The sequence below is a fragment of the Marmota monax genome, unplaced genomic scaffold (genome assembly GCF_021218885.2).
Source record: "Marmota monax isolate L192 unplaced genomic scaffold, Marmota_monax_Labrador192_F-V1.1 WCK01_AAM20220418_F8-fsc00211, whole genome shotgun sequence".
NCBI lineage: Eukaryota > Metazoa > Chordata > Mammalia > Rodentia > Sciuridae > Marmota > Marmota monax.
This window is the reverse complement of record NW_026694080.1, coordinates 1200891-1225249: the sequence shown is the minus strand read 5'-3', so window position 1 is coordinate 1225249 and position 24359 is coordinate 1200891. Positions and strand designations below refer to the sequence as shown.

General features: G+C 40.0%; 1 protein-coding gene across 2 annotated transcripts in view; it reads left to right on the top strand.

Moving 5' to 3' along the window:
• The window catches only part of Bltp3a (bridge-like lipid transfer protein family member 3A), a 74907-nt gene that overhangs the window by 11100 nt on the left and 39448 nt on the right, over positions 1-24359 (top strand). For both annotated transcript variants that reach the window (XM_046464392.2, XM_058585587.1), the window contains exons 2-4: positions 19399-19561; positions 19663-19701; positions 20377-20468. In XM_046464392.2, coding sequence (XP_046320348.1) covers positions 19399-19561; positions 19663-19701; positions 20377-20468 — 294 coding nt within the window. The remainder of the gene's footprint in view (positions 1-19398; positions 19562-19662; positions 19702-20376; positions 20469-24359) is intronic.

Below are 24359 nucleotides of genomic sequence, written 5' to 3'. Positions count from 1 at the left end.
TGATTTTCTTAGAAAATAATTTTCCAGGGGCTGGGGTTGTAGCTCAGTGGTAGAGCACTTGGCTGCATGTGTGAGGCCCTGGATTCGATCCTCAGCACCACATAAAAATAAATAAATAAAGTTATTGTGTCTATCTACAATTAAAAAGAATAAAGGGACAATTCTTTTCTTTTTTTTTAATTTGACTTTTTTTGAAATTGTGTGTAAGTAGGTTATATATAAAACTCATTTTGTATGGTAAAAGAGGCACTGTAGAATAATTGTTTAAGAAAAAAAAAATTGCCAGGTGCAGTACTGCATGAATCTCAATAATCTCAATGACTCTGGAGGCTGAAACAGTAAGTTCAAGGCCACCAAGACCTTCAGCAATTTAGCAAGACTCTGTCTCAAAACAAAAAAATAAAAAGAACTGGGGATGTAGCTCAGAGGTAAAGCAACCCTGGGTTTAATTCCCAGTATTAAAATTAAAAAAAAAAAAAGAAAAGAAAAAGGAATTGAGGGAATTGAGTTTGTTAGGGTTGAAAACCACTTAGTGTGAAAGTTCTTTCCTTCTCTTCCTCCCTCCCTGCCTTTTTTCTTTCTTCTGGGGATTCAGTTCAGGGCCTCACCTCATGCTTATTAAGCACATGCTCTACCACTGAGCTACAACCTCAGCCCTGAAATTTCTCTGGTATGAAACCTTGAAACATCTACAGTGTGTTACTCCTTTTTGTTCCTTTTCCTCCTCTGGAGGTCCCACTTCTCATACCAGCTGTTCTGATTCGTCTCTCAGCATTCTGCTACCATGTGTGCACATCTGCCCTCAGGTGTGCATGAGCTGTTTCCCCCCACTTCCTTTCTCTCCCCCCCCCACTTTTTTTTTTTTTTTTCCAGGGCCTAGGGCTTATCTCAGGGCCTTGTGCTTTGCCACTGAGCTACATCCCAACCCCTGATTCTTTCACTTTCTAATCGGAATTTGCAATTCTTTTAAGACATATAAGATTTCAGCTAAGAAAAGGGGAAGAGAGGGCTGGGGTTGTGGCTCAGTGGCAGAGCACTTGCCTGCCATGTGTGAGGTACTGGGTTCAATCCTCAGCACCACGTAAAAATAAATAAAGGTATTGTGTCCATATACAACTAAAAAATATTTAAAAAAAAAAGAAAAGGGGAAGAGAACATATTTTGTTTTTTGATGTTTTGGGAGTACTGGGGATTGAACTCGGGCACTCAACCACTGAGCCACATCCCCAGCCCTGTTTTGAATTTTATTTAGAGACAGGATCTCACTGAATTGCTTAGTGCCTTGAAGTTGCTGAGGCTGGCTTTGAACTCGCAATCCTTCTGCCTCAGCCTCCTGAGCTGCTAGGATTACAGGCATGTACTCCTGCGCCCAGTGAGAACATATTTTGGAGCAGGAATGATACCAAATAAAAGACTGGCTTTAATTTAGAATATGTCCTACAGGGTGAGCTCCCCTAAGCTACGATTAATTTAAAAACTTCGAAATCTATAGATACTCTGAAAGTTTGCTTATGTTTCCCCCCAAATTATTATTTTTTGTGGTACTGGGAATTGAACCCAGGGCCTCACATAAGCTAGGCAAGCACTGAGCTACAACTGTAGCCCATTTTAATTTTATTTTGAGTTAGGGTGTTGGTAAGTTGCCCAGGCTGACCTTGAACTTGCAATTCTCCTGCCTTAGGCTTCCACGTAGCTGGGGTTACAGGCGTATTTCATTGTGCTTGCCCCTCCCCACCTTTTTTTGATCAAGAAATATTTTTCACTGGACTCAGTGGTGGAATACTTGCCTAGCATGTGCAAGGCCCTGGGTTGCATTTCCATATAACACACACACATATATACACAGAAAGAAAGAGCTATTTTTTGTTACTGATATAAAAGGATTATACATATTTATGAGGGCATAGTGTGACCAAAATAGTTTCTGTTGTGGTGGCAGTGGGGATGAGGCAGGGGTCTGACAGCAGTTTGTGGTATGTATGAGTCATGTGAATGTTGGAGAGTTCTAATATGTAGAAAATCCACATAAGGAGGAAACGAGTTCGCCCAGGCTAAATGCCTCTGGTCATTTGGTTTAGGTGCTTTCCCAGGCAATGCCGAAAATATGCATTTCCTTTTTTCTCAGCAGAAACTCCTTCCTTCCTCCCCTCTTTCCTTCCTTGGACTTTAGTTCAGAAACACATTTCATCTGAGAAAATGTTTTGGCAGAAGTTGATAGGAAGTAAGAGGCCGGGAATGAACCATAGCTTATCTTTTTTGCTGAAGTTCAGCAGAGCCCTTCACTGTTTTCCTTCTTTTTGGCTGTGGCTCCTTAATCCTCTGACCTTAGTAAGAGAAGTTCCTCAGCCTCTTTGAGGAAGGTTTGCTGCAGGAAGGTTGGATGGACAGTTGCAGGTGGTGTGACAGCCTTTCTCAGATGCTTGGGACAGAGAGTTCAGGGAGTCTGGCTGGACTCAGACCCTGAGCTGCTATGAGGACTCTTTTTTTTTCCTTTTCCAGAGCACTCTTCATAAAGTCTCCGTTTTTGAGATTATTTGTTAATTTCTTCAGCAAACTTTTATTGTCCACTTGCATTGTGTGTCAAGTGCCAGGAACTCCAGTGAGACAAGGTTTCTGTTTAGGAACCTAATTGCCAATAGACCTGTAGCCAGTGAGCTCAGTAGAACATTAGGACAGATCTCTGGAGCTGGAGGCCAGGGTCACAGATGGGGGAGAATGATGGTACCAGGCAGGGCGAGTTGCACGAACAGTGGCACTCAGTTGAGAAGTGGCAGGATGCAGTTAGGAGACCGCATATAGCTGTGTATCGTTAGAATGTATGGTGGAGGGTGGACATAGCTAGAAGTCATATTGGAAGGATAGAGGGGAGCTGGTTCATAGAGGCCTTTTGTTTTGTTCCAAGGCATTTGGACAGTGCTCAGTTGTTCTTTGTTGCTTTCAGTTGCTACTGCCTTCGACCTGGGTCTGAGGCAGCTGGAACCTTTCCAAACCTCTACACCTTGTGTTGACTTTGTAAAAATCAGGGAGATGGCGTTATGTACAACTATAATGTACCAATAAAAAATGTGGGAAGGGCTGGGGATGTGGCTCAAGCGGTAGCGCGCTCGCCTGGCATGCGTGCGGCCCGGGTTCGATCCTCAGCACCACATACAAACAAAGATGTTGTGTCCGCTGAAACCTAAAAAATAAATATTAAAAAATCTCTCTCTCTCTCTCTCTCTCTCTCTCTCTCTTAAAAAAAAAATGTGGGAAAAAAATCAGGAAGTTAAGGCTAAGTTCTTGAGCCAGATTGCTAGATTTTGAATCCTATCTCTGTTAGTTACTAGCTCTGTGACCTTAGGCAAGTTAACCTTTCTGTGCCTTGGTGTCTTCATCATAAAATGAGGCTAATATATCATAGGGTCATTAGAGAAATACATGAAAAATGACTGGGCAAAAAATGGCGGTACACAGCCTATAATCTCAGCTACTTGGGAGGCTGAGGCAGGAGGATCATAAGTTTGAGGACAGTTTTGGAAATTTAGTGAGTTCTTGTCTCAAAAAAAATAGGGCTGGGATTGTAGCTGGGTTCAGTACTTAGTATCACACACATAATAGAAGTATAAAGTGGACTGGGGTGTATGTAGCTCAGTGGCAGAGTGCATGCAGGCCCTGGGTTCAATCCCCAACATTAAAAACTAAGAAAGTATGAAGTATTTAAAACAATGTTTTGTTTGTTTGTTTTTTGTTGGTGGTTTTTGGTACTGGGGATTGAACTTGGGGAAACTTAACCATTGAGATATATCTCTAGCCCTTTTTTGAATTTTATTTAGAGAAAGGGTCTCACTGAATTGCTTAGGGCCTCACTAAGTTGCTAAGGCTGGCTTTGAACTCACAATCCTCTTGCCTCAGCCTTCCAAGCTGCTAGGATTATAGGCATGTGCCACTCGGCCTGGCTTGAAAACAATGTTTGGAATAAAGTGAGCAATTATTAAATTTAGCTGTTATTTAAAAAATATTTTTTGTTCTGAGTAGTAAACTTTTTCATATTTCTTATTTCAGTTTTATTATTAAAACTTCTGGGCAGCTTTTAGAATATACTGATTTTTGCCTCTCTCCTTTTAACACTTTGCACCTTCTAATTATCTTTAATAGGAAAACTGTGCTTTTTACCTCAGCCTTACAGAGATATTTGTTTTCCTGCTTATAAAAGACGCTCTTAATACTGGTTTTGACATGTTGGGTTAGTGAGACATATTACAGTTGGTTTGCAATGTGTGAAAGAGGGGGATTATTGGATATATCCTTTAGTTCATTCTACCTCTTTGGCAATTATCATTTATTGGCTTTGAATTGTTATCAACTCATTCAATAAACATTAATTGAGCATCCTTATCCTAGACTTTATGCTGGCACAGACTCAATGACACAGTTCAAGCCCTTAAGGATCTCATACCCTTTAGGGTTAGAGACCTTTTCCTTTTTTTTCCAATTTCCTCATTTTTTTACAATTAAATTATTTATTTATTCTAATTTGTTATATACAATGGCAGAGTGCAATTCATTTCATATTACACATATAGAGCACATTTTTTTTTTTTTATATTTATTTTCGGCGGACACAACATCTTTGTTTGTATGTGGTGCTGAGGATCGAACCCGGGCCGCACGCATGCCAGGCAAGCGCGTAGAGCACATTTTTTCAAGTCACTGTTTGTACACTAAGTATTTTCACACCATTCGTGGAGACCTTTTTCTTTTAAATTCTTCTTTGTATATATACTCAGCAGCTCCTTTCTATGGTGTGAACCCCCTAACCCTTGCCAGTTGAATGTGTTCTTCTCTCATGTATGTGTTCATTTAGTCATTTGTGCAGAGGAAACAACTGACAGGGCTTTTCTTTCCCCATCAGATATGTATGCTCATTTTTTTGGGGGGGGGGTACCAGGATTTGAACTTGGGGGCACTTGACTACTAAGCCACATCCCCAGCTCTAGTTGGTATTTTTATTTAGAGACAGACTCTCACTGCACTGAGTTGCTTAGCACCTTGCCGTTATTTAAGTCTGGCTTTGAACTCACCATCCTCCTGCCTCAGCCTCCTAAGCTGCTGGGATTCATGCGCTAAGCAACTTAATGGGATCCTGTCTCAAAATAAAAATTAAAAAGGGCTGGGGATGTTGCTCAGTGATAAAGTGCTCTTGGGTTCAATCCCCAGCAGCCCCCTTGAAAGAAGAAGGAGGGCCGGGGAGGAGGAGGAAGAGTTTGCATTTTTCAACTATTCCTCCTCCCCACCCTCCTCCCCAGGTATGCTTTACCACTGAGCTTAAATTGTTTTGTTTTTTGAATTTTGAGACAGGTCTAAGACCTGTGTTATGTGAACTTGTGTTATGTCACAAGTTCAAAGCCTGCCTCGGCAACTTATCAAGGCCCTGAGCAACTTAACAAGACACTGTCTCAAAATATACGAAGGGCTGGGGATGTGGCTCAGTGGTTAAGCACCCCTGGGTTCAGTCACTGGTATCTAAAAAAACAAACAAACAAACCAAAACCCTACGGTAATGGGAATAGTGTGATATTTGCATAAATATATAGTAGATCAGATAAACTAAATAGTTCAGAAATGAGCCAGTGTATATAAATTGCACCTCAAACGGCACAAAACCTGTTTAAAAACCCGACATTGTGAAGAACAAACAAAAATCTAGAAGTTTTCTCTTAAGAAAGGCATATAAAATCTGTTCCTGCAGAAGTTTTGAGAATGAAACCAATTAGAGCAAAGCACCAAGAGTGAGTGGCATGTTCTGTCCGATTATTTGGGAATGGAGCAGTGTTAGTGACATTAGTGATTTTGTTTGGTTTGGATGATGCAGGGGATCCTTCTGTCTAAACCAGATGCTTCAGAGTTGTGTTTTGTCTTTGCTTAAAGACAGCTTATGTTGTGGCTGAACAGTAAAAATACTTTGATCTAGATTTCCTTAAGAAGCAGTTTAATCTTATCCTCCTTGACTTAGAAATCAAGGCCTGGGCTGTGATCACCTCAGGACAAAGGTTACTGAAGGAAGCAAAGTGGTTTGTGGACCTTTTTATTTTTTGTTTGTGGCGTTATGGATTTAATTCACAGGTATTTTACCTCTGGGCTATATTCCCAGCCCTGTTTTTAATTTTAAGTCAGAGTCTCACTAAGTTGCTGAGGCTGGCCTCCAACTTGTGATCCTCCTGCTTCAGCCTCTGAATTGCCTGGGATTATAGACATGTGCCACCATGCCCAGACCTTTTTAAATTTTTTCTATGAGAGTTCAATTTCTATGAGACTGATTATTTTAATTTGCCCTATGATTAGTAATGAAGGTTATGAATTGATGGGGGCAGGATAGTGAGAGAATTGATTGAATTCTGGGTCAAGTCCCTTTTCTGTCATTTAGAGTCCCACGTTTACAGCTGTCTGGCTATGAGTCTTGGGCAAGCCATTTAACCCTGACCATTTGTTTTCCTCATTTGCAAATTATAGATTTGGAAGAAATGAATATTTTAAATCCCTTCTAGCTCTGAAATTCTGAAAATCTGCAAATTCTCAATGTTAGGAAGTATGCCTGAGAGCCTTTCTCTGTTGTCTCTTTGGCAGATTGCAATCCTCTGGCAGAGATGAAACTTGATCAAAATCTGTTTTTCCAATTTGATTTCATCTTAGCTTCTTTACTTCGTAACAGTAACAGATGGCCAGGAAATGTTTTCCCACATACTTGAAGTGGAATAAATAGCAGGCTGCCATTAGCCTTTTTAGCCACCCTTGGACTGACTGATATCATCCTTGATTAGGAATATAAATGCTGAATAATGTTTGTGCCAGGGACCATGATTCTTCTCAAGAATTCAATATCTTAAGCTGGGTGAGGTGGCGCGCTTCTGTAATCCTAGTGGTTGGGAGGCTGGGGCAGGAGGATCATGAGTTCAAAGTCAGCCTCACAAAAGCAAGGCGCCTAAGCAACTCAGTGAGACTCTGTCTTTAAATAAAATACAAAAAACAGGGCTGGGGGTGTGTCTCAGCTCAACTTGAGTTCCCCTGAGTTTAATCCCTGATTACCCCTCTCCCTTGAAAAAGAATTCAATATCCTCTTGGTACTTGTAAATTTAACTTGGACTGTTGAAGATAGTTTGGAATAGCTGGTTTCTTTGTCACATTGCTGCAGTTTAATCTTATCCTCCAAAATGGGCAGAGAGTTTGAATGATTGCTCCCTGCTTAGGTGATGAGAGAACTGAAATTTGGGCTTGTATAATGCCACAGTCTGGCTGGGCACAATCAGGAGCCACTTGTCAAAAGAAACTAACTTTATTTTTAGAACCACACACGCCAAACAAAACAGCCTCTCAGGAAAAACCCTCAGAGCCTCAACTGCCACCACCGGCTTTCCACAAGCCTCTCTCTCCCACACAAGCTTCTCTCCACCTCCCACAATCCTCCTGCTCTTGAGGCCGATTGGCTGGGTCATGTGGGCGGAGCCAAAAAAGTCCCCCAATGAGCAGCTCCGTGGTCTGAAAGGGCAGGGAAACAGCCCAATGAGCATCACCGCAGAGGAGCCAATCAGCTAGATGTTGCTGGGGCCGCTGTGAGCCAATCATCAGCGGGCAGCTGGAAGTTTGCTGGGGCCCCTTCGGCTGTGGCTCTCAACATCTCCCCCTCTCTGTTTAAACAAAAAGCATGTGGCTTAGGGACCGTGCCTGCCTTAGGTTGTCCAATAGTACATATGGTCCTTACCCGTTAGGTTGGTACCATTGCAATTGGATCTTACCCGTCATTGACTACCGGTCCAATATACAGCCACACCTGTGGAGAGGTCTTTGTACCAGCGGGGGGGTGAGGTTCTTTGCCTCACCTCTGTTGGCCCCCAAATTTTAGCTGGACAATCATGACAAGCAGAAGGGAGGAAGATACACCAAGCCAATTGACGGCTCCTTTTGGAAAAATTGTACCACCGATGACATCATCAGCAAAAATACCCCAACACTACCACAAGTCGCTGCACCAACAGATAGTTCACAATGCATACAGGTGAGTTCACAATGTGTCCAGGCAAGTTCTGCAAGCAGTTCAGTGATGGCTATTGCAGAAGCTGTAGATTGGTTTTATCTTTGACTTCACCAGCACTGGGATGAAGATAGGAATTCTGGCAATAATGGCTAAAGAAAAAATTATGTAACATTACAGAAGGCACTAAAAGAAAACAATTTTCTTAACAATTTACATTGTCTTCACCGGCACTGGGATGAAGATAGGAATTCTGGCAATAATGGCTAAAGAAAAAATTATGTAACATTACAGAAGGCACTAAAAGAAAACAATTTTCTTAACAATTTACATTATCTTTAAGAGAATTATTAAATATAATGAAAAGGAAAGGTGAAAGTAAACAAACAAATCTGTTAACCTTCTTTTTTGTTTACATATTAAAACAATCCTCAACAGTTGTTTACCCAATTTAAATTAAACCATATAAATCACGTGAAAAAAAAATTTGGATCCATTTTATCATGAGCACTCATCATATATGATATATGGACATACGTACATTCAAACATATAACACAAAACACAAGTGTGCACACATAATATAATACATACAACACATAACATTATAGTAAAGGCCTTATAACTTTTTACAGGTGAAATCTCCATTGCAATGTTTAAAAACTCTATAGTCAAGAAATAGAACTGATCAGCAAAACATTAACCTAGGTCTGTATGAGCTCAAAAAACAAAATAGAACTTCATGATATGGCAAAGGGCAATAATAAAATAGATATTGGAAAAAGCATCCTGGTTCTGTTGCAGATGTAAGAATAGCCAAACTGGAGTTTTGGATATCAGTTGTTATGGATTTGAGCCAAATCATCTTCTTTTGGTCTGTAGAAATCGCTTTAGTTAATCTTTCTGGAATCCAAATCGGCTGCTGTTCTCCCTGTGGAAACACATAAACAGACCCCCGACTCCAGACAATCACTGGGTCAAGACCTTGGTTAATCTGTCTGGAATCCAAATCGGCTGCTGTTCTCCCTGTGGAAACACACAAACAGACCCCCGACTCCAGACAATTACTGGGTCAGGACCTTTCCATTGTCCTGTTAGAATATCCTTCCAAAGTACCTTGGGCTTATGTACATTTTTTGGACACATATGCCTTTCCGCAGCACTAAGTCCTGATGAATCCAAATTTAAAAAGTTTAGAGTAAAAAGGGTTATCTTAAGTTTATCTTTGGGGAATATATACCCCTTCCCAATTCCTTCTTTTTGCTTTAATAAGTACATTTTAATAGTTTGATGAGCTCTTTCAACTATGCCTTGTCCCTGTGGATTGTATGGGATTCCTGTTATATGAGTAATGCCAAATGTTGAGCAAAATTGTTTAAAAGAGGTAGAAGTATAACCAGGGGCATTATCTGTTTTTAACTGTTTTGGAACACCCACAGTGGCAAAATTTTGTAAGCAATGAGCTATAACATCTTTAGTTTTTTCTCCAGCATGAAGGGAGCCCATCAAAAATCCAGAAGTATCAACTGTAACATGCAAATATTTTAATTTTCCAAATTCTGGCAAGTGTGTGACGTCCATCTGCCAAATATGGTTAGGTATCAATCCTCTAGGATTGACTCCAAGATTAACTTGTGGTAAAAAGGTCACACAATTTTGACATTGTTTTATTATTTGTCTAGCTTGTTCCTTAGTTATTTTAAAACACTTTTGTAAAGTATTAGCATTGACATGGAACTTTTTATGAAAATTTATAGCTTCTTCTAGTGTAGAGAAAATATGTATGTCATGTGTAGTTTTATCTGCTAAATCATTGCCCAAACTAAGGGCTCCAGGCAATCCTGTATGTGCCCTGATATGTCCTATAAAGAATGGATCTTTTCTGTCCCAGATTAGACTTTGTATAGTGGAAAGCAAAGAGAAAACAGTAGAAGAAGGGGAAATCCTACCAGCATCTTCAAGAGATACTATAGCATTAACTACATACTGACTATCAGAAAATAAATTAAATACAGAATCTTTAAACATCACAAAAGCTTGTAAAACTGCATTAAGCTCTACCTTTTGAGCTGATTGTTTGGGTACTAAAAATGTGAAAGTTTGATCAGGGGTAACTACTGCTGCTGTACCATTATTTGACCCATCAGTGAATATATTTGGAGCATTCATGATAGGTGTTTTTCTTGTCATTTTTGGAAAAATTACAGGATGCAGTGACCAAAAAGACAATAAAGGATTAGATGGTAAGTGGTTATCAAATGAAACATTAGATTTGCACATGATTATTGCCCAAGTATTTAACTCATTAGCTAACTCATCAATTTGATTCATAGTATATGGAGTAATAATTTTATTGGGAGAAATTCCAAACACTCCCTTTGCTGCTTTTATTCCTTTGAGTATTAATTGTCCTACAGCCTCAGGATACCTAGTAAGAATAGTGTTAGGAGAATAAGATAAATGTATCCATAATAATGGACCTTCTTGCCAAAATACTCCTGTAGGAATATTTTTTGTTGGTAGTACAATAAGTAATAAAGGCAAACTTATATCAATTCTATCCAAATGCATATTTTCCATATATGTTTCAATGATTTTTAATGCCTTTCTTGCTTCAGGCGTTAACATTCGGGGTGAATTTGGATCTGATGGACCTTTTAGGATATCAAATAAAGGTCCCAACTCTCCTGTTGGTATACCTAAATAAGGCCTTATCCAATTTATGTCTCCTAATAACTTTTGAAAGTCATTAAGTGATTTGAGTTGATCTACTTGTATTTGAATTTTTGGTGGACGGACCATGGTTGAGGATAAGAGAACTCCTAAATAATTAATTGGAAAATTTAATTGTACTTTATCTATTGCTATCTCTAGATTATAATTTTTTAATAAGTTTGTACGTGTGGCATAACATTCTAGCAATGTGTTTTTATCTTTGTGTGCTAATAATACATCATCCATATAGTGAAATATTTGTAGTTCAGGATTTTGATTTCTAAGTGGCTGGATTACTTTGTTAACATAAATTTGACACATAGTTGGGCTGTTAGCCATCCCTTGAGGGAGTACTTTCCATTCATATCTCTGATCAGGACCTTCATGATTCAGTGCAGGGATAGTAAATGCAAAACGTGGACTATCCTCAGGATGAATTGGAATTGAAAAAAAAACAATCTTTACTATCTATAACTAAAACATACCAGGTTTTTGGCAAAGCAGACAACTGAGGAATCCCTGATTGAGCAGGTCCCATAATAACCATCTCATTATTAATGGCTCTTAAATCTTGCAATAATCTCCATTTACCAGATTTCTTTTTGATGACAAAAATGGGAGTATTATGGGGAGATACAGAAGGTTGTATATGTCCTTCTGCTAATTGTTGTTTGACCAGGTCATGGGCTGCTTGTATCTTTTCTTTAGTCAGGGGCCACTGAGGAACCCATACTGGTCTTTCTGATTTGCAAGTAATTTTGATTGTCTCAGTGGCCCTTTCTGAAAATCCAACCCATGTCTGTCTGTTCCTTGATCTATTTGTATTGGTGCTGCTATACCTTGTTCTTGTTTTTCTAATCTTTTTCCTTTCCTAAAACCTTGTCTAGTCATAATAGTGGGTGCATTTTGGTTGATGTTATTTGTTAATGTCAAACCTAATTGATCTAGGACATCTCGTCCCCATAAATTTACGGGAAGATGATCCAATACATATGGCTGTATAGTTCCTTCACGTCCTTCAGGATCCTTCCAATCTAATACCATTGCACTTCTATGGGGATTAGTTGCCACTCCTAGGCCTCGAAGCGTTTGAGTGGCTTGTTGTAATGGCCAATGTTTTGGCCATTCTTGACGAGAGATGATGCTAAGGTCTGCACCTGTATCCAGTAGCCCATTAAATTCACGTCCTTGAATATTTAGTTTTAGCATGGGGCGAGAATCTAAATTTAAAGAAAGCATAGCCCAATCTACACCTGTGGAGCCTAATCCCTTGGAACCTCTTTCTACAGTACTACTGGAAAATTTATCATGTAGGCTGGGTATTATTAGTAACTGTGCTATTCTATCTCCTGGTGAAATTACTGATATACCCTTTGGAGAACTGGCTATAATTTTTATTTCACCTTCATAATCGGGATCAATTACCCCAGGACTTATCATAAGTCCTTTTAGAGTAGAAGAGCTGCGTCCCAATAATAAGCCTACTGTTCCTTTGGGAAGAGGTCCTTTCACCCCTGTGGGAATGATTTGAACTCCCATATCTGGAGTTAGTACTGCTCTGGCGGAGGCACAGATGTCCAACCCTGCGCTCCCTCTGGTTTGTCTGATGAGGGATCTGATGGACAATGTGTCCTGGGCACTACCCTGATGGGGTTGCTGGGTTCCTCCAGTGCTCCGTATATTTGTGGTTTTGGGCCCCGGAGCATTGGGCCCCCCTGTCCATTTTTTGGCAATGGAGCCCGATGCCTTTCTCCATGATATCGTGGATAAACACCTGGTCCTTGTTCGTTTTTTGATAATGGAGTACCCTCTATGGTGGTTTGAGAACGGCATTCATTAGCCCAATGTCTCCCTCTACGGCATCGTGGGCAAATACCTGGTATTCTACTCCTTTGATACCTAATTTTGTTAAACCCTCCTCCAATGGGACAATTCCTTTTAAAATGTCCTGTTTGTTCACAATTGTAGCATATTCTTGGCCTGGCATCTAAAGCCTGTTTTACTGCAGCTGCCACAATTTGCCCTTGTTCATTAATGTCTCTGGCATCTAAAGCCTGTTTTACTGCAGCTGCCACAACTTGCTCTTGTTCATTAATGTCTCTACATAATTTAATATATGTGTTTAAATCTTCATGTTTCCATGGTCTAATGATATCTCTGCACCAACGATTCGCTTGCTCATAAGCCAGGTGTTTCAGTAATGGCATTGCTTGTTCTGTATTCCCAAAAACTCTGGTAGCTGTTTGAATAAGCCTATCTACAAATTCAGCATAAGGTTCATTAGCTCCTTGTATTACCTTAGATAATTGACCTTGTAAACCTCCATGTCCTTGTAAAGTCTTCCATGCCTTAATTGCATCTACAGCAATTTGTGCATATACACCAGGATCACATGCAATTTGTTGCTGCTGATCCTCATAAGGTCCCTTTCCTAACAACATATCTAGATTTCTCTGAGGATAACCAGCTGCTGCGTTTCGCCTAGCCGTCTCCTTGCAAAATTCCTCATTGGCAACCTTCCATAACAGGTATTGTCCTCCATTTAGCACAGCTTTACACATATTAGCCCAATCTGTTGGCGTCATGTTCAAGTTGTTAATGGATTCGACCATGCTTACAGTGAAGGGTGCTTGAGGACCATAGGTTGTTCCAGCCTCTTTTAGCTGCTTCACTGTTTTGAAATTTAAAACTTGGTAAAATCGCTGCCCTCCTGCCTCAAATACAGGGCATGTTAATATTTGAGATCTTGTCTCAGGATCCCAACTATCAACTGCGGGGGTTGGGGACCTCCCAGCATATGGAGGTGGCCTTGTTAGTTGGACACTTACGTCCTCTGGTGATAGAAAGGTGTTAGTAGCAGTCTCCTGTTGTAACTTTCCCCCTGATGGCTTTTTCTGTTTTACACTTTCTTTCTCTGTCTGACTAGCTTGAGAGGCCTTCTCTTTTACTTGAATCTTTTCCTCTGTCTGACTAACTTGAGAGACCTTCTCTTTTACTTGAATCATTATGTCTTCTTCTTCCTCTACCATTGTCTGAACTGAAGGCTTTGGACTAAGCAAACAAGATACGAACGTCCACAATGGCAATGTGCCAACTGGCAGAGTCCCTTGGCTTTTCTTTTCTATTCTTTTTAAATCTTCACCATGATGGTTCCATTGTGATATATTTAACAACTCCTCCTTAAAAAGCCATGGGCTACATTTTTGTATTGTATCAACGTATGCCCTGACTGTTCTTGATTTTACTGAGATGCCTCCTTCCTCTAACAATTTACTTAACACTCTTTCAGTTTGTTTTTTACTAATTTCTGATCCCGTATTTCTACTATAATACAACCCAACAAGATGACGCCAAACAAAACCGAGACAGATGAAATAAAAAGGGAACAACAAAAAGTCATTATAGCCTTTCTATCTTCCTGACATGTGCATCCGTCCTTTCTCCCTATCTGTTCCTCAGACGTAAATAGTTTTTCCTCAGATGTGAGCGGTTTTTCTTCCGTCTCACTCATCTCCAGGGACAGGCAACTTAAAACAAAAGTGAAGCAAAATAAAAGAGGAATCTTAAAATGGCTACCCATCCTCTCGCCCTGCCCTCAGGGGTGAGCAGTTTCACTTACCCTCAGTTGCTCCCCGTGCGAGCCACCAAATGCCGCAGTCTGGCTGGGCACAATCAGGAGCCACTTGTCAAAAGAAACTAACTTTATTTTTAGAACCACACACGCCAAACAAAACAGCCTCTCAGGAAAAACCCTCAGAGCCTCAACTGCCACCACCGGCTTTCCACAAGCCTCTCTCTCCCACACAAGCTTCTCTCCACCTCCCACAATCCTCCTGCTCTTGAGGCCGATTGGCTGGGTCACGTGGGCGGAGCCAAAAAAGTCCCCCAGTGAGCAGCTCCGTGGTCTGAAAGGGCAGGGAAACAGCCCAATGAGCATCACCGCAGAGGAGCCAATCAGCTAGATGTTGCTGGGGCCACTGTGAGCCAATCATCAGCGGGCAGCTGGAAGTTTGCTGGGGCCCCTTCGGCTGTGGCTCTCAACAGTATAATTCTCAGCAGTTTTTTCCTTGGATCAGCAAACTTCTATAATTGCCCCCTGGATTACCTTTTTAAGCCTATTCTTTGCTGTTGTTACAAAATGCAGGCAAAATAAGTTAAAGGATTTTTCATTTTTCTAGTGGCAGGGATTGAAACCAGGGCCTCAAATATGTAGGTGAACGCTTAATGATTGAACTACACTCCCAGCTACAATTAAGGAATTCTTTTTTTTAAAATTAATTAATTTATTTTAATTTGGTATATATGACAGCAGAATGCATTTTGATTCATTGTACACAATTGCAGCACTACTTTTCATTTCTCTGATTGTACATGATGTAGCGCCACACCATATGTGCAGTCATACACGTACCTAGGGTAGTAATATCCATCTCATTCCACCATCTTTCCTGCCCCCATGCCCCCTCTCCTCCTCCTCCCTCCCCTTTGCCCAATCAAAGTTCCTCCATTTTTCCCCTGCCTACCACCACCCCCATTATGGTTCAGCATCCACTTATCAGAGAGAACATTTGTCCTTTGGTTATTTGGGATTGGTTTACTTCACTTAGCATAATATTCTCCAACTTCATCCATTTATCTGCAAATGCCATAATTTTATTCTTTTTTAATGCTGAGTGATATTCCATTGTATATATATACCACAATTTCTTTATCCATTCACTTATTGAAGGGCGTCTAGGTTGGTTCCACAGTTTAGCTATTGTGAATAGAGCTGCTATAAACATTGATGTGGCTGTGTCACTTTAGTATGCTAGTTTAAAGTCTTTTGAGTATAGACCAAGGAGTGGGATAGTTGGGTCAAATGGTTCCATTCCAAGTTTTCTAAGGAATCGCCAAACTGCTTTCCAGAGTGGTTGCACCAATTTGCAGTCCCCCCAGCAATGTATGAGTGTGCTTTTTCCTCCACATCCTCACCAACACTTTGTTTGTATTCTTGATAACTGCCATTCTGACTGGTGTGAGATGAAATTTTAGTTTTGTTTTGATTTGCATTTTTCTAAATACTAGATATGTTGTACATTTTTTCATATATTTGTTGATTGAGTGTATATCTTCTTCTGAGAAGTGTCTGTTCAGCTTCGTAGCCCATTTGATTGGGTTGTTAGTTTTTTTGGTGTTAAGTTTTTTGAGTTCTTTATATATCCTGGAGATTGGTGCTCTATCTGATGTGCATGTGGCAAAAATTTGCTCCCCAAATGTAGGCTCTCTCTTCACCTCATTGATTGCTTCTTTTGCTGAGAAGAAGCTTTTTAGTTTGAATCCATCCTATTTATTAATTGTTGATTTTATTTCTTGTGCTTTAGGAGTCTTGTTAAAGAAGTTGGGGCCTAATCCAACGTGATGAAGATTTGGGCCTACTTTTTCCTCTATTAGGCACAGGGTCTCTGGTCAAATTCCTAGGTCCTTGATCCACTTTGAGTTGAGTTTTGTGCATGGTGAGAGACAGGGGTTTAGTCTCATTTTGCTGCATATGGATTTCCAGTTCTCCCAGCACCATTTGTTGAAGAGGCTCTCTTTTCTCCAGTGTATGTTTTTGGTGCTTTTGTCTGGTATGAGATAACTGTATTTATGTGGGTTTGTCTCTGTGTTCTCCATTCTGTACCATTTGTTTACATGTCTATTTTGGTGCTAGGAATTCCTATTTTTTTTTTTTAATATTTTTGTAGTTGTAGATGGACAGAATGCCTTTGTTTGTTTATTTTTATGTGGTGCTAAGGATCAAACCCAGTGCCTTACACATGCTAGGCAAGTGCTCTGCTACTGAGCTACAGCTTCAGTTCCCCAGGAATTCTTTATTTTTATTTTTATTTTTAGAGAGAGAGAGAGAGAGAGAGAGAATTTTTTAATATTTATTTTTTAGTTTTCGGCGGACACAACATCTTTGTTTGTATGTGGTGCTGAGGATCGAACCCCGGCCGCACGCATGCCAGGCGAGCACACTACCGCTTGAGCCACATCCCCAGCCCTCCCCAGGAATTCTTAACTGAAGAATTTGTTGAGACACTAATAAGGTGGTATCCATTTTTCATTGAATTCTAAAAATAAATTGGTAAGTTAAAAAGCAGATATAGTCAAGTGCTGCATACCAACATTTTGGTCATTGAGCAACCACATCTGTGGAGGTCTAGTATCTAGGTTTGTGTAAGTACACTCTGATGTTGGCACAATGACAGAATTGCCTAATGATGCATTGTTCAGAACTGACACATGACTGGATAACGTCACTAAACAGGAAAACAAGTCTATGGTGGTCTGACAGACAAACATGTACTATGAGCCATCTTAGAGTGGACTTGGAAAAGTCCTGGCGGTTTAGCACTCTTAGCTTTTGTTATTTATCATCTACTTGATGGCATGGAGCCCCCTGTGGTCTGTTGTTTGCATCTTGGTAGAGACTTGGTGTCAGCCCTGATGTACTTAGGAAAGATTTTATTAATTTGATTGGGTTGGTAAAGTGCAGAAAGGTTTTTGATAGCATTACATTATGACTCTAAAAAAAAATTTTTTTTTTTTTTTTTTTGAGGTTTATCCTTCTTACATGGGTTAAGCAGACCATGGTTGATTGTAAAAGGGAAAAGATGTCCTCCAACCATTTCTGAAACATCTTATAAATTTATTCTGTGGCAGGTTTGTTTTGGAAGGGAGTATTCATACTGTTAGAACAGATGCTTGTAGAAGCCAATGCCAGTGAGCTGTCCCGAGTTCATATTGTGATTACCTCTTCTTGCCCTATCACTTGGGGCAAATTCACAGCTGAGCCTCATACTCTTCCTTTGTATAATGGGGATAATAATTTCTGCCTCATATGGGGTATTGTAAAGATTCATTGAGATAATGTTAATAAAGAACCTTCCTTTTGTACCTGGTACAAAGTATGGTGTCATCATTATTAGCAGTTTGGTTCTGTTTGGTCCAGGTCAGGTGAGGAGGCTTTCTCCCACTTGTGAAATAGAAAATAAAAATGACATTTTAAAAAATATTTTTTATTGTTAAGGGACGTTTATTTATTTATTTATTTATTTATTTATTTATTTATTTATTTGTTTGTTTGTTTATATGTGGTGCTGAGAATCAAACCCAGTGCCCCATGCATGCTAGGCAAGCACGCCACCACTGAGCCACAACCCCAGCCCTAAAAATGACATTTTTTGAGGCTGAGGATGTGGCTAAATTGTAGAGTGCTTGCCTAGTATGCATGTTGCCCTGGATTTAATCCTCCACACTGTAAAACAAAACAAAACAAACCCCACAAATATTTAAAGTTGTTGTGATCATCTAAATAAAGATGTTAAATCAGCATTCTTATGGTCCACGTAGAGTAAAATGGGAAGAAGTTAGGAGGGAAGACTTACTGTGGGTTATTCATGGCCAGGCAATTGACCTATAGTTTCCCATGCAGACCACGGTCATGTCGATGGCACTATTAAGGTGCATACAGTTCAGCAGCTTTCCTCTGCCCTCTGTATTTCCTTCACATTAGCCCCTCGGCTCAGGGGCTTGATGAGAGTCAGGATCAGTCCCTTCGGGAAGACTACAGGTGATAGTTTGTTCTTTGATCACATCAGTAATGGTATATGTAAGCATCAGGGATTTTATTTTACCCTGCTTAATAAGCCCATTATTAGCCAGCTACTATTTTGTGCTGCATAGAACTTCCTCTTCTGTTGCTTCAGGTAGTATTAGAAAACAATGGTTCACTTTCTGAGATATCCTGATCTTCTGTTCTCCTGTCTCTACTTTTATTTGGCTTATCTCTTCTTCCTTTTCTTTTTCTCCCCATTCCCTTCCCTCCGCTCCCCTTCCTGCTTCTTACCTCCTCTTTCTTTTGTACTGGAGATTGACCCCCAGGGTCATTCTACCATGGAGTTACAGTCTCTTTTTATTTTTTTGAGGCAAGGTCTCACTAAGTTGCCCAGGCTAGCCTCAGAATTGCTATCTTCCTGCCTCAGCCTCCTGAGTAGGGATTAGGGCCATGCATTTCTGTTATCCCTAACTTGATTCTTTTCTGTATAGGAATCTTGCCTAGGAAGGAGCTTTGGAAGGTTAATTTCATGAGTTTCTAGGACTGCAGTGTCCCAGAGTCTTACTGGAGACCCTTTGTGGTAGACAAAACCCCTCCCAGTTTGTTTTTCTGATTTTCATTTAATACTGGTTGGCTATCTTGGAATTCCTCTGTTCCCAGGCTTGTCAGGCTTCCCTCTATTTGTCTGACAGCTGCATGTAGCACTCATGTCAAATGAGTGCTGGTGTTTTTACCAAACTGTAGCACATGAGGATTTATAAGGATACTTTATCTTCTAGTTTTCTTGTAAATGTCAACCATGACCCTTCTGTGCTGCTGTTTAGTTGTTCTATTTTTATGTGGAGATTCAGAAATATCAAAATAGTGGCTTGCCATTGCTACAGGCATTTCCCCAGCGTCCCCACAGTAGGATTGAATAGGACGACAGGATGATAGATCTCACCTAAAATCTTACGTGGTGTAGAGACAGTGTGGTCATTAGTCAATATTTGTTCTTGAACTTTCTCTTTACTCTGAATTCAGAAATGTTAGTGATTATGATGTTCATTTAGCAGATTCTCATGGATATAATAGCTTCTTGTCATTACTCTTTTCAGGTTCACTAAGAATCTTTCCCCGGACAAAATCAACTTGAGCACCCTGAAGGGGGAGGGTCAGCTCACCAACTTGGAGCTGGATGAAGAGGTTCTACAGAATGTGCTGGAACTGCCCACATGGTTAGCCATCACTCGGGTCTACTGCAACAGGGCCTCCATCCGGGTGAGAACAGGGGTCAGAGTGCTGCTGCTGCCTTTGGCCAGTAGGCCTGCCTTCTCCAAGGGCAGCTCCCACATCCCTGAGTTTTTGCTTTCCTCTTTCAGATCCAGTGGACAAAGTTGAAGACACACCCAATTTGCTTGGTAATGGCCTTTCTTGATTGCGAGTAATCAAATGGGGATGGCTAGGGTAGACTTTCAAAAGGTAGGAGAGAAGATGAGGAAGAATCCTGATAGGCTGACCCTTTTGGGAGTGGTAGGTACTTATTTATGGCCCTGTGAGCTTCTCTCTGAGATAGAGTGATGATTGTTGTCCTGGCTTATCCTGGAACTGCTGGGCGGGGTAAGAATCAGCATTGAGACTCATAAGCCCCATGAGGTATTACCTGCCCCCCACAGTATTGGGGTCTGAACTTAGGGGCACTCTGCCACTAAGCTATGTCCTCAGCCCTTTTTTTAAATTTTATTTGAGGCAAATTTTTACAGGTTGCTCAGGCCAGGAAGGAATTCTTCCATCTTGGGCGTGTCAGATGCCCTTTTGTTTCCCTACTGTGTTGATCTTCCTGCCTCATCTCCCTGAGCAGCTGGGATTACAGGTGTGTTCCAACACCCCTGGCTATTATTATTATTATTTAAAATAATAATTTTTGCTGCTTGTGCTCTATCCTTAGAGTTCCCTGTTTTCCCTTGGAATCCTGACAGGGAAAGTTAGGAGTTCAGTTTCTGTTGACTTTTGGGTGATTATCAGCACGAAGTCTGCTGTCTTATGTGCTGTGTGGTTTTGTGCACGTGCTTAGCTCTGCATGGCTTTTATTCCAGTGTCTGGATAAGGTAGAGGTGGAGATGAAGACGTGTGAGGAGCCTCGGCCCCCCAATGGACAGTCTCCCATTGCCCTTGCTTCAGGACAGAGGTTAGTTGCTTTGAGCCCTGTTATTTCCAACATATGTACTGCTCCAGATTGCCTTTGTAGTTAAAAAATAAATTGTTTTTGTTATAGAATTTTTCAAATGTACACCAACATGGAGAATAGTGTAATGAATTTTTATGTACCCAACGTCAGCGGTTACCAACATAGAATTTTTCAAATGTACACTAACATGGAGAATAGTGTAATGAATTTCTATGTACCCAACGTCAGGGGTTACCAACACTTTGCTATTCTTTTTTCATCTTTCTTCTGCCACTTTGCTTGTGTGCACTGTAGTACTTGAAAACAAATCTCTGACACCATGTGATTCCACCTGTAAATATTCTATATCATATGTCTTTAATAGACAAAGATTGGCAAAAAAAATACTATTTTCACATTTAGTAGAATAAACAAGAATTCTTTAATATCACCTAATATCTATTTCATAATCAATTTTCCTAAATTATCTCTATTTTTTTTTTAGGACTAAATGGGTAGAGTGCTTACCTAGCATGTGCAAGTCCTTAGGTCCCTAGGTTTCATCCTCAGCACTGCAGAACACCGACACACCACACCCCCCGCCCCCGCCCCGCACACACATACATTTTTTTTAAATTATTTTTTTAGTTGTAGTTGGACACAATACCTTTATTTATTTATTTTTATGTGGTGCTGAGGATTGAACCCAGTGCCTTACATGTGCTAGGCAAGCGCTCTGCTGCTGAGCTATAGCCCCAGCCCCTAGTATTCATCTTAACTTGATTATATCTGCAAAGACTCTGCACCACTGTGCCTGGCTATATATACACATATTTAAAAAAAATTTTTTTTTAGATGTTGATGGACCTTTATTTTATTCATTTATTATGTTGATGGACCTTTATTTTATTCATTTATTTATATGGATCGAACCCAGTACCTCACACATGCTAGGCAAGCGCTCTACCAACTTAGCCACAACCGCAGCCTGACACACACACACACACACACACACACACACACACACCCCTTTTCTTTTTAAAAATATTTTTTTATTTACACTTGGACACAATATCTTTATTTTATTTCTTTATTTATATGTGGTGCTGAGGATCGAACCCAGCGCCTCTCAAGTTAGGCGGGCGCTCTACTGCTGAGCCACAACCCCAGCCCCACATACACGTCTTTTGATGTACCATTTATTCTTTTTTTTAAATATTTTTTTAGTTGTAGTTGGACAAGATGGCTTTGTTTTACTTATTTTTATGTGGTGTTGAGGATCGAACTCAGAGCCTCGCACATGCTAGACAAGTGCTGTACCTCTGAGCCACAACCCCAGCCTCCATTTATTCTTTATAGAAAATAATTTTTCTAATCCCTCATTTTGTATTTTGGCTGATTATCCTCAGTGTATCATTGAAAATGTTTCTTGTTTAATCTGGTAGTTACATTTTAAGGCTTTACCTGATCAAAACATTTTTTTCTTTGTAAGAATAATTCCAAGGGGTAAGGGATCTCCCTTGGTCCTCTTTTATACAGTAACTAATCCCATCGATGAAGGCCTTACCACATGTCCTGATCACATTCCAAAGGTTCCATCTCCTAGAACCTTCAAGAATCAGGTCTCAGTGTATGATGAAACCAGGGGACATGGACATTTAGACCATTGCACTGAGTCACAATCCACTGTGAACACACACCACAACTTGTTTCTGTCTTTGCTTGTTGATGGTTATTTTATTTCTATTTTTTGGCTATTGTGAATAATGTGACTGTAAGCATTTGTATAGCAGTTTTTATGTGGTTATGTCTGTTATTTCTCTTCGGGAAATACTTAGGAATGGAATTGTTGGGTGCTATATTATTTAACTTTTTAAGAAAATGCTAAACTTTTATGAATGATTTACCATTTTATATTCTTTTTACATTTTACATTCTTTTTATACATTTTACATTTTTTAATCCCATTCTTAACATTTACTTTTTAAACAGATTTGTTGTATGTCACATCTTTATCTTTATAGTCATCATTATTTTTGATGCTCAGATGTCCTCCTATCTGGAGCCTTTCTAAGTGAGCTCCTATGTCCTGTGGAAAAGACCTCAGTAATCCTTCTGCATTTAGAGAGAAAAAGATATTTCAGGCTTCTCTCGTGTATCTTTGTCCTGGATTAGACATTTCTTCAGAGACCCCTGATTTATTTAGTGAGAAATGCTGTTGAGAGTCTATTGTCTGGGCAAAATTGTGTTTATTGAATTGTCATTGCTTTAAGCCCATTTCAGTATTTTGTATTAGAAAAGAGCAATTTTTAAGAAAGAGAAAAATACCCAGGGCAGTGGTACATGTCTGTAATCCCAGTGGCTCAGGAGGCTGAGGCAGGAGGATTGCAAATTCAAAGCCAGCCTCAGTAATTTAGCAAGGCCCTAACCAACTTAGTGAGACACTGTCTCAAAATAAAAACAAAAAAGGGTGGGGATGTGGCTCAGTAGTTAAGCACTCCTCGGTTCAATCCCTATTACCCACCCCCCCTACACACCAAAAATAAAAAAGAAGAAGGAAGAAAAATAAGCTGGATGTGGTGGTGCTTTCCTGTAATTCCAGGGACTAGGGAGGCTGAGGCAGAAATGTTGAAAATTTAAGGTCAGCCTCAGCAGTTTAGTGAGGCCCTTAGCAACTTAGTGAAACCATGTCTCAAAAAGGCTTGGAGATGTGGTTCAGTGGTTAAGTGTCCCTGGGTTAACACAGATATACACACCACACACAAAGAGAGAGCAAAAGAAAGAGAGAGAGAAATAAATCAGGATAATATCCTGATATTTCTAACCTCCCAAAGGAAAACAGTGTTTTGAGTTTACTTTTAAAATTCAACATTTTAAAATTTCTTATACTGAATTTGAGTTCTTTAATCACAATAACATTATTAATGATTTAGTTTTTCAATGGTTTCAAAAAATAAAATAACCCAATATTTTTTTTAAAGAGAGAGAGAATTTTTTTTAATATTTATTCTTTAGTTTTTCAGCGGACACAACATCTTTGTTTGTGTGTGGTGCGGAGGATCGAACCCGGGCCGCATGTATGCCAGGCAAGCGAGCTACCGCTTGAGCCACATCCCCAGCCCCAATAACCCAATATTCTAACTATCAGTAGAAGTACTCTGGGCTGCAGTTGTGGCTCAGTGGTAGAGCACTAGCATGTGTGAGGCACTAGGTTTGATCCTCAGTACCACTAAAATAAATAAATAAATAAAGGAATAAAAAATACAATAACATCATTAAAAAAATAGAAGTACTCAATGTATTAGGACTGTGTGTGTGTGTGTGTGTGTGTGTGTGTGTGTGTGAGATATCACATTAAAGCTGGACCTGGTGGCACATGCCTGTAATCCCTACTACTTGGGAGGCTCAGGCAGGAAGATTGGAAGTTCAGGGCTAATCTGGGCAACTTAATAAGACCCTTTCTCAAAAAATAGAAAGGACTGAGGATGAAGCTTAGTGGTTGAGTGCCCTTGTGTTCAATCTCTAGTACTTGGGGAAAAAAGATATCACATTAGGGATATATGGTCAAAATACCATGTTTTAAGATCACTTGAAATCATTCTTTATATGCTTGTGAGCCAACTTGGCATATAGAGAAGTTCATTTGTTTCAATTAAAATAAGGTTTATTTTGAACTATTATATAGTTTTAAGTTAAAACTGTAAAATGGCTTGCATTATATGTATATGTATATGTTTGTGTTTATATATATGATATATGTACACACACACACACATGTAAGAGAAAGGAACACACAAAGGGTGTTTCCATGGAACATTCTATCCCAAACAGAGCAAAGGGGTAATATCACAAAGGAACGGGTGAGCATAGCTCCATCCATGGGGCTACAGGAAGGCACGCCTATGCATGAAG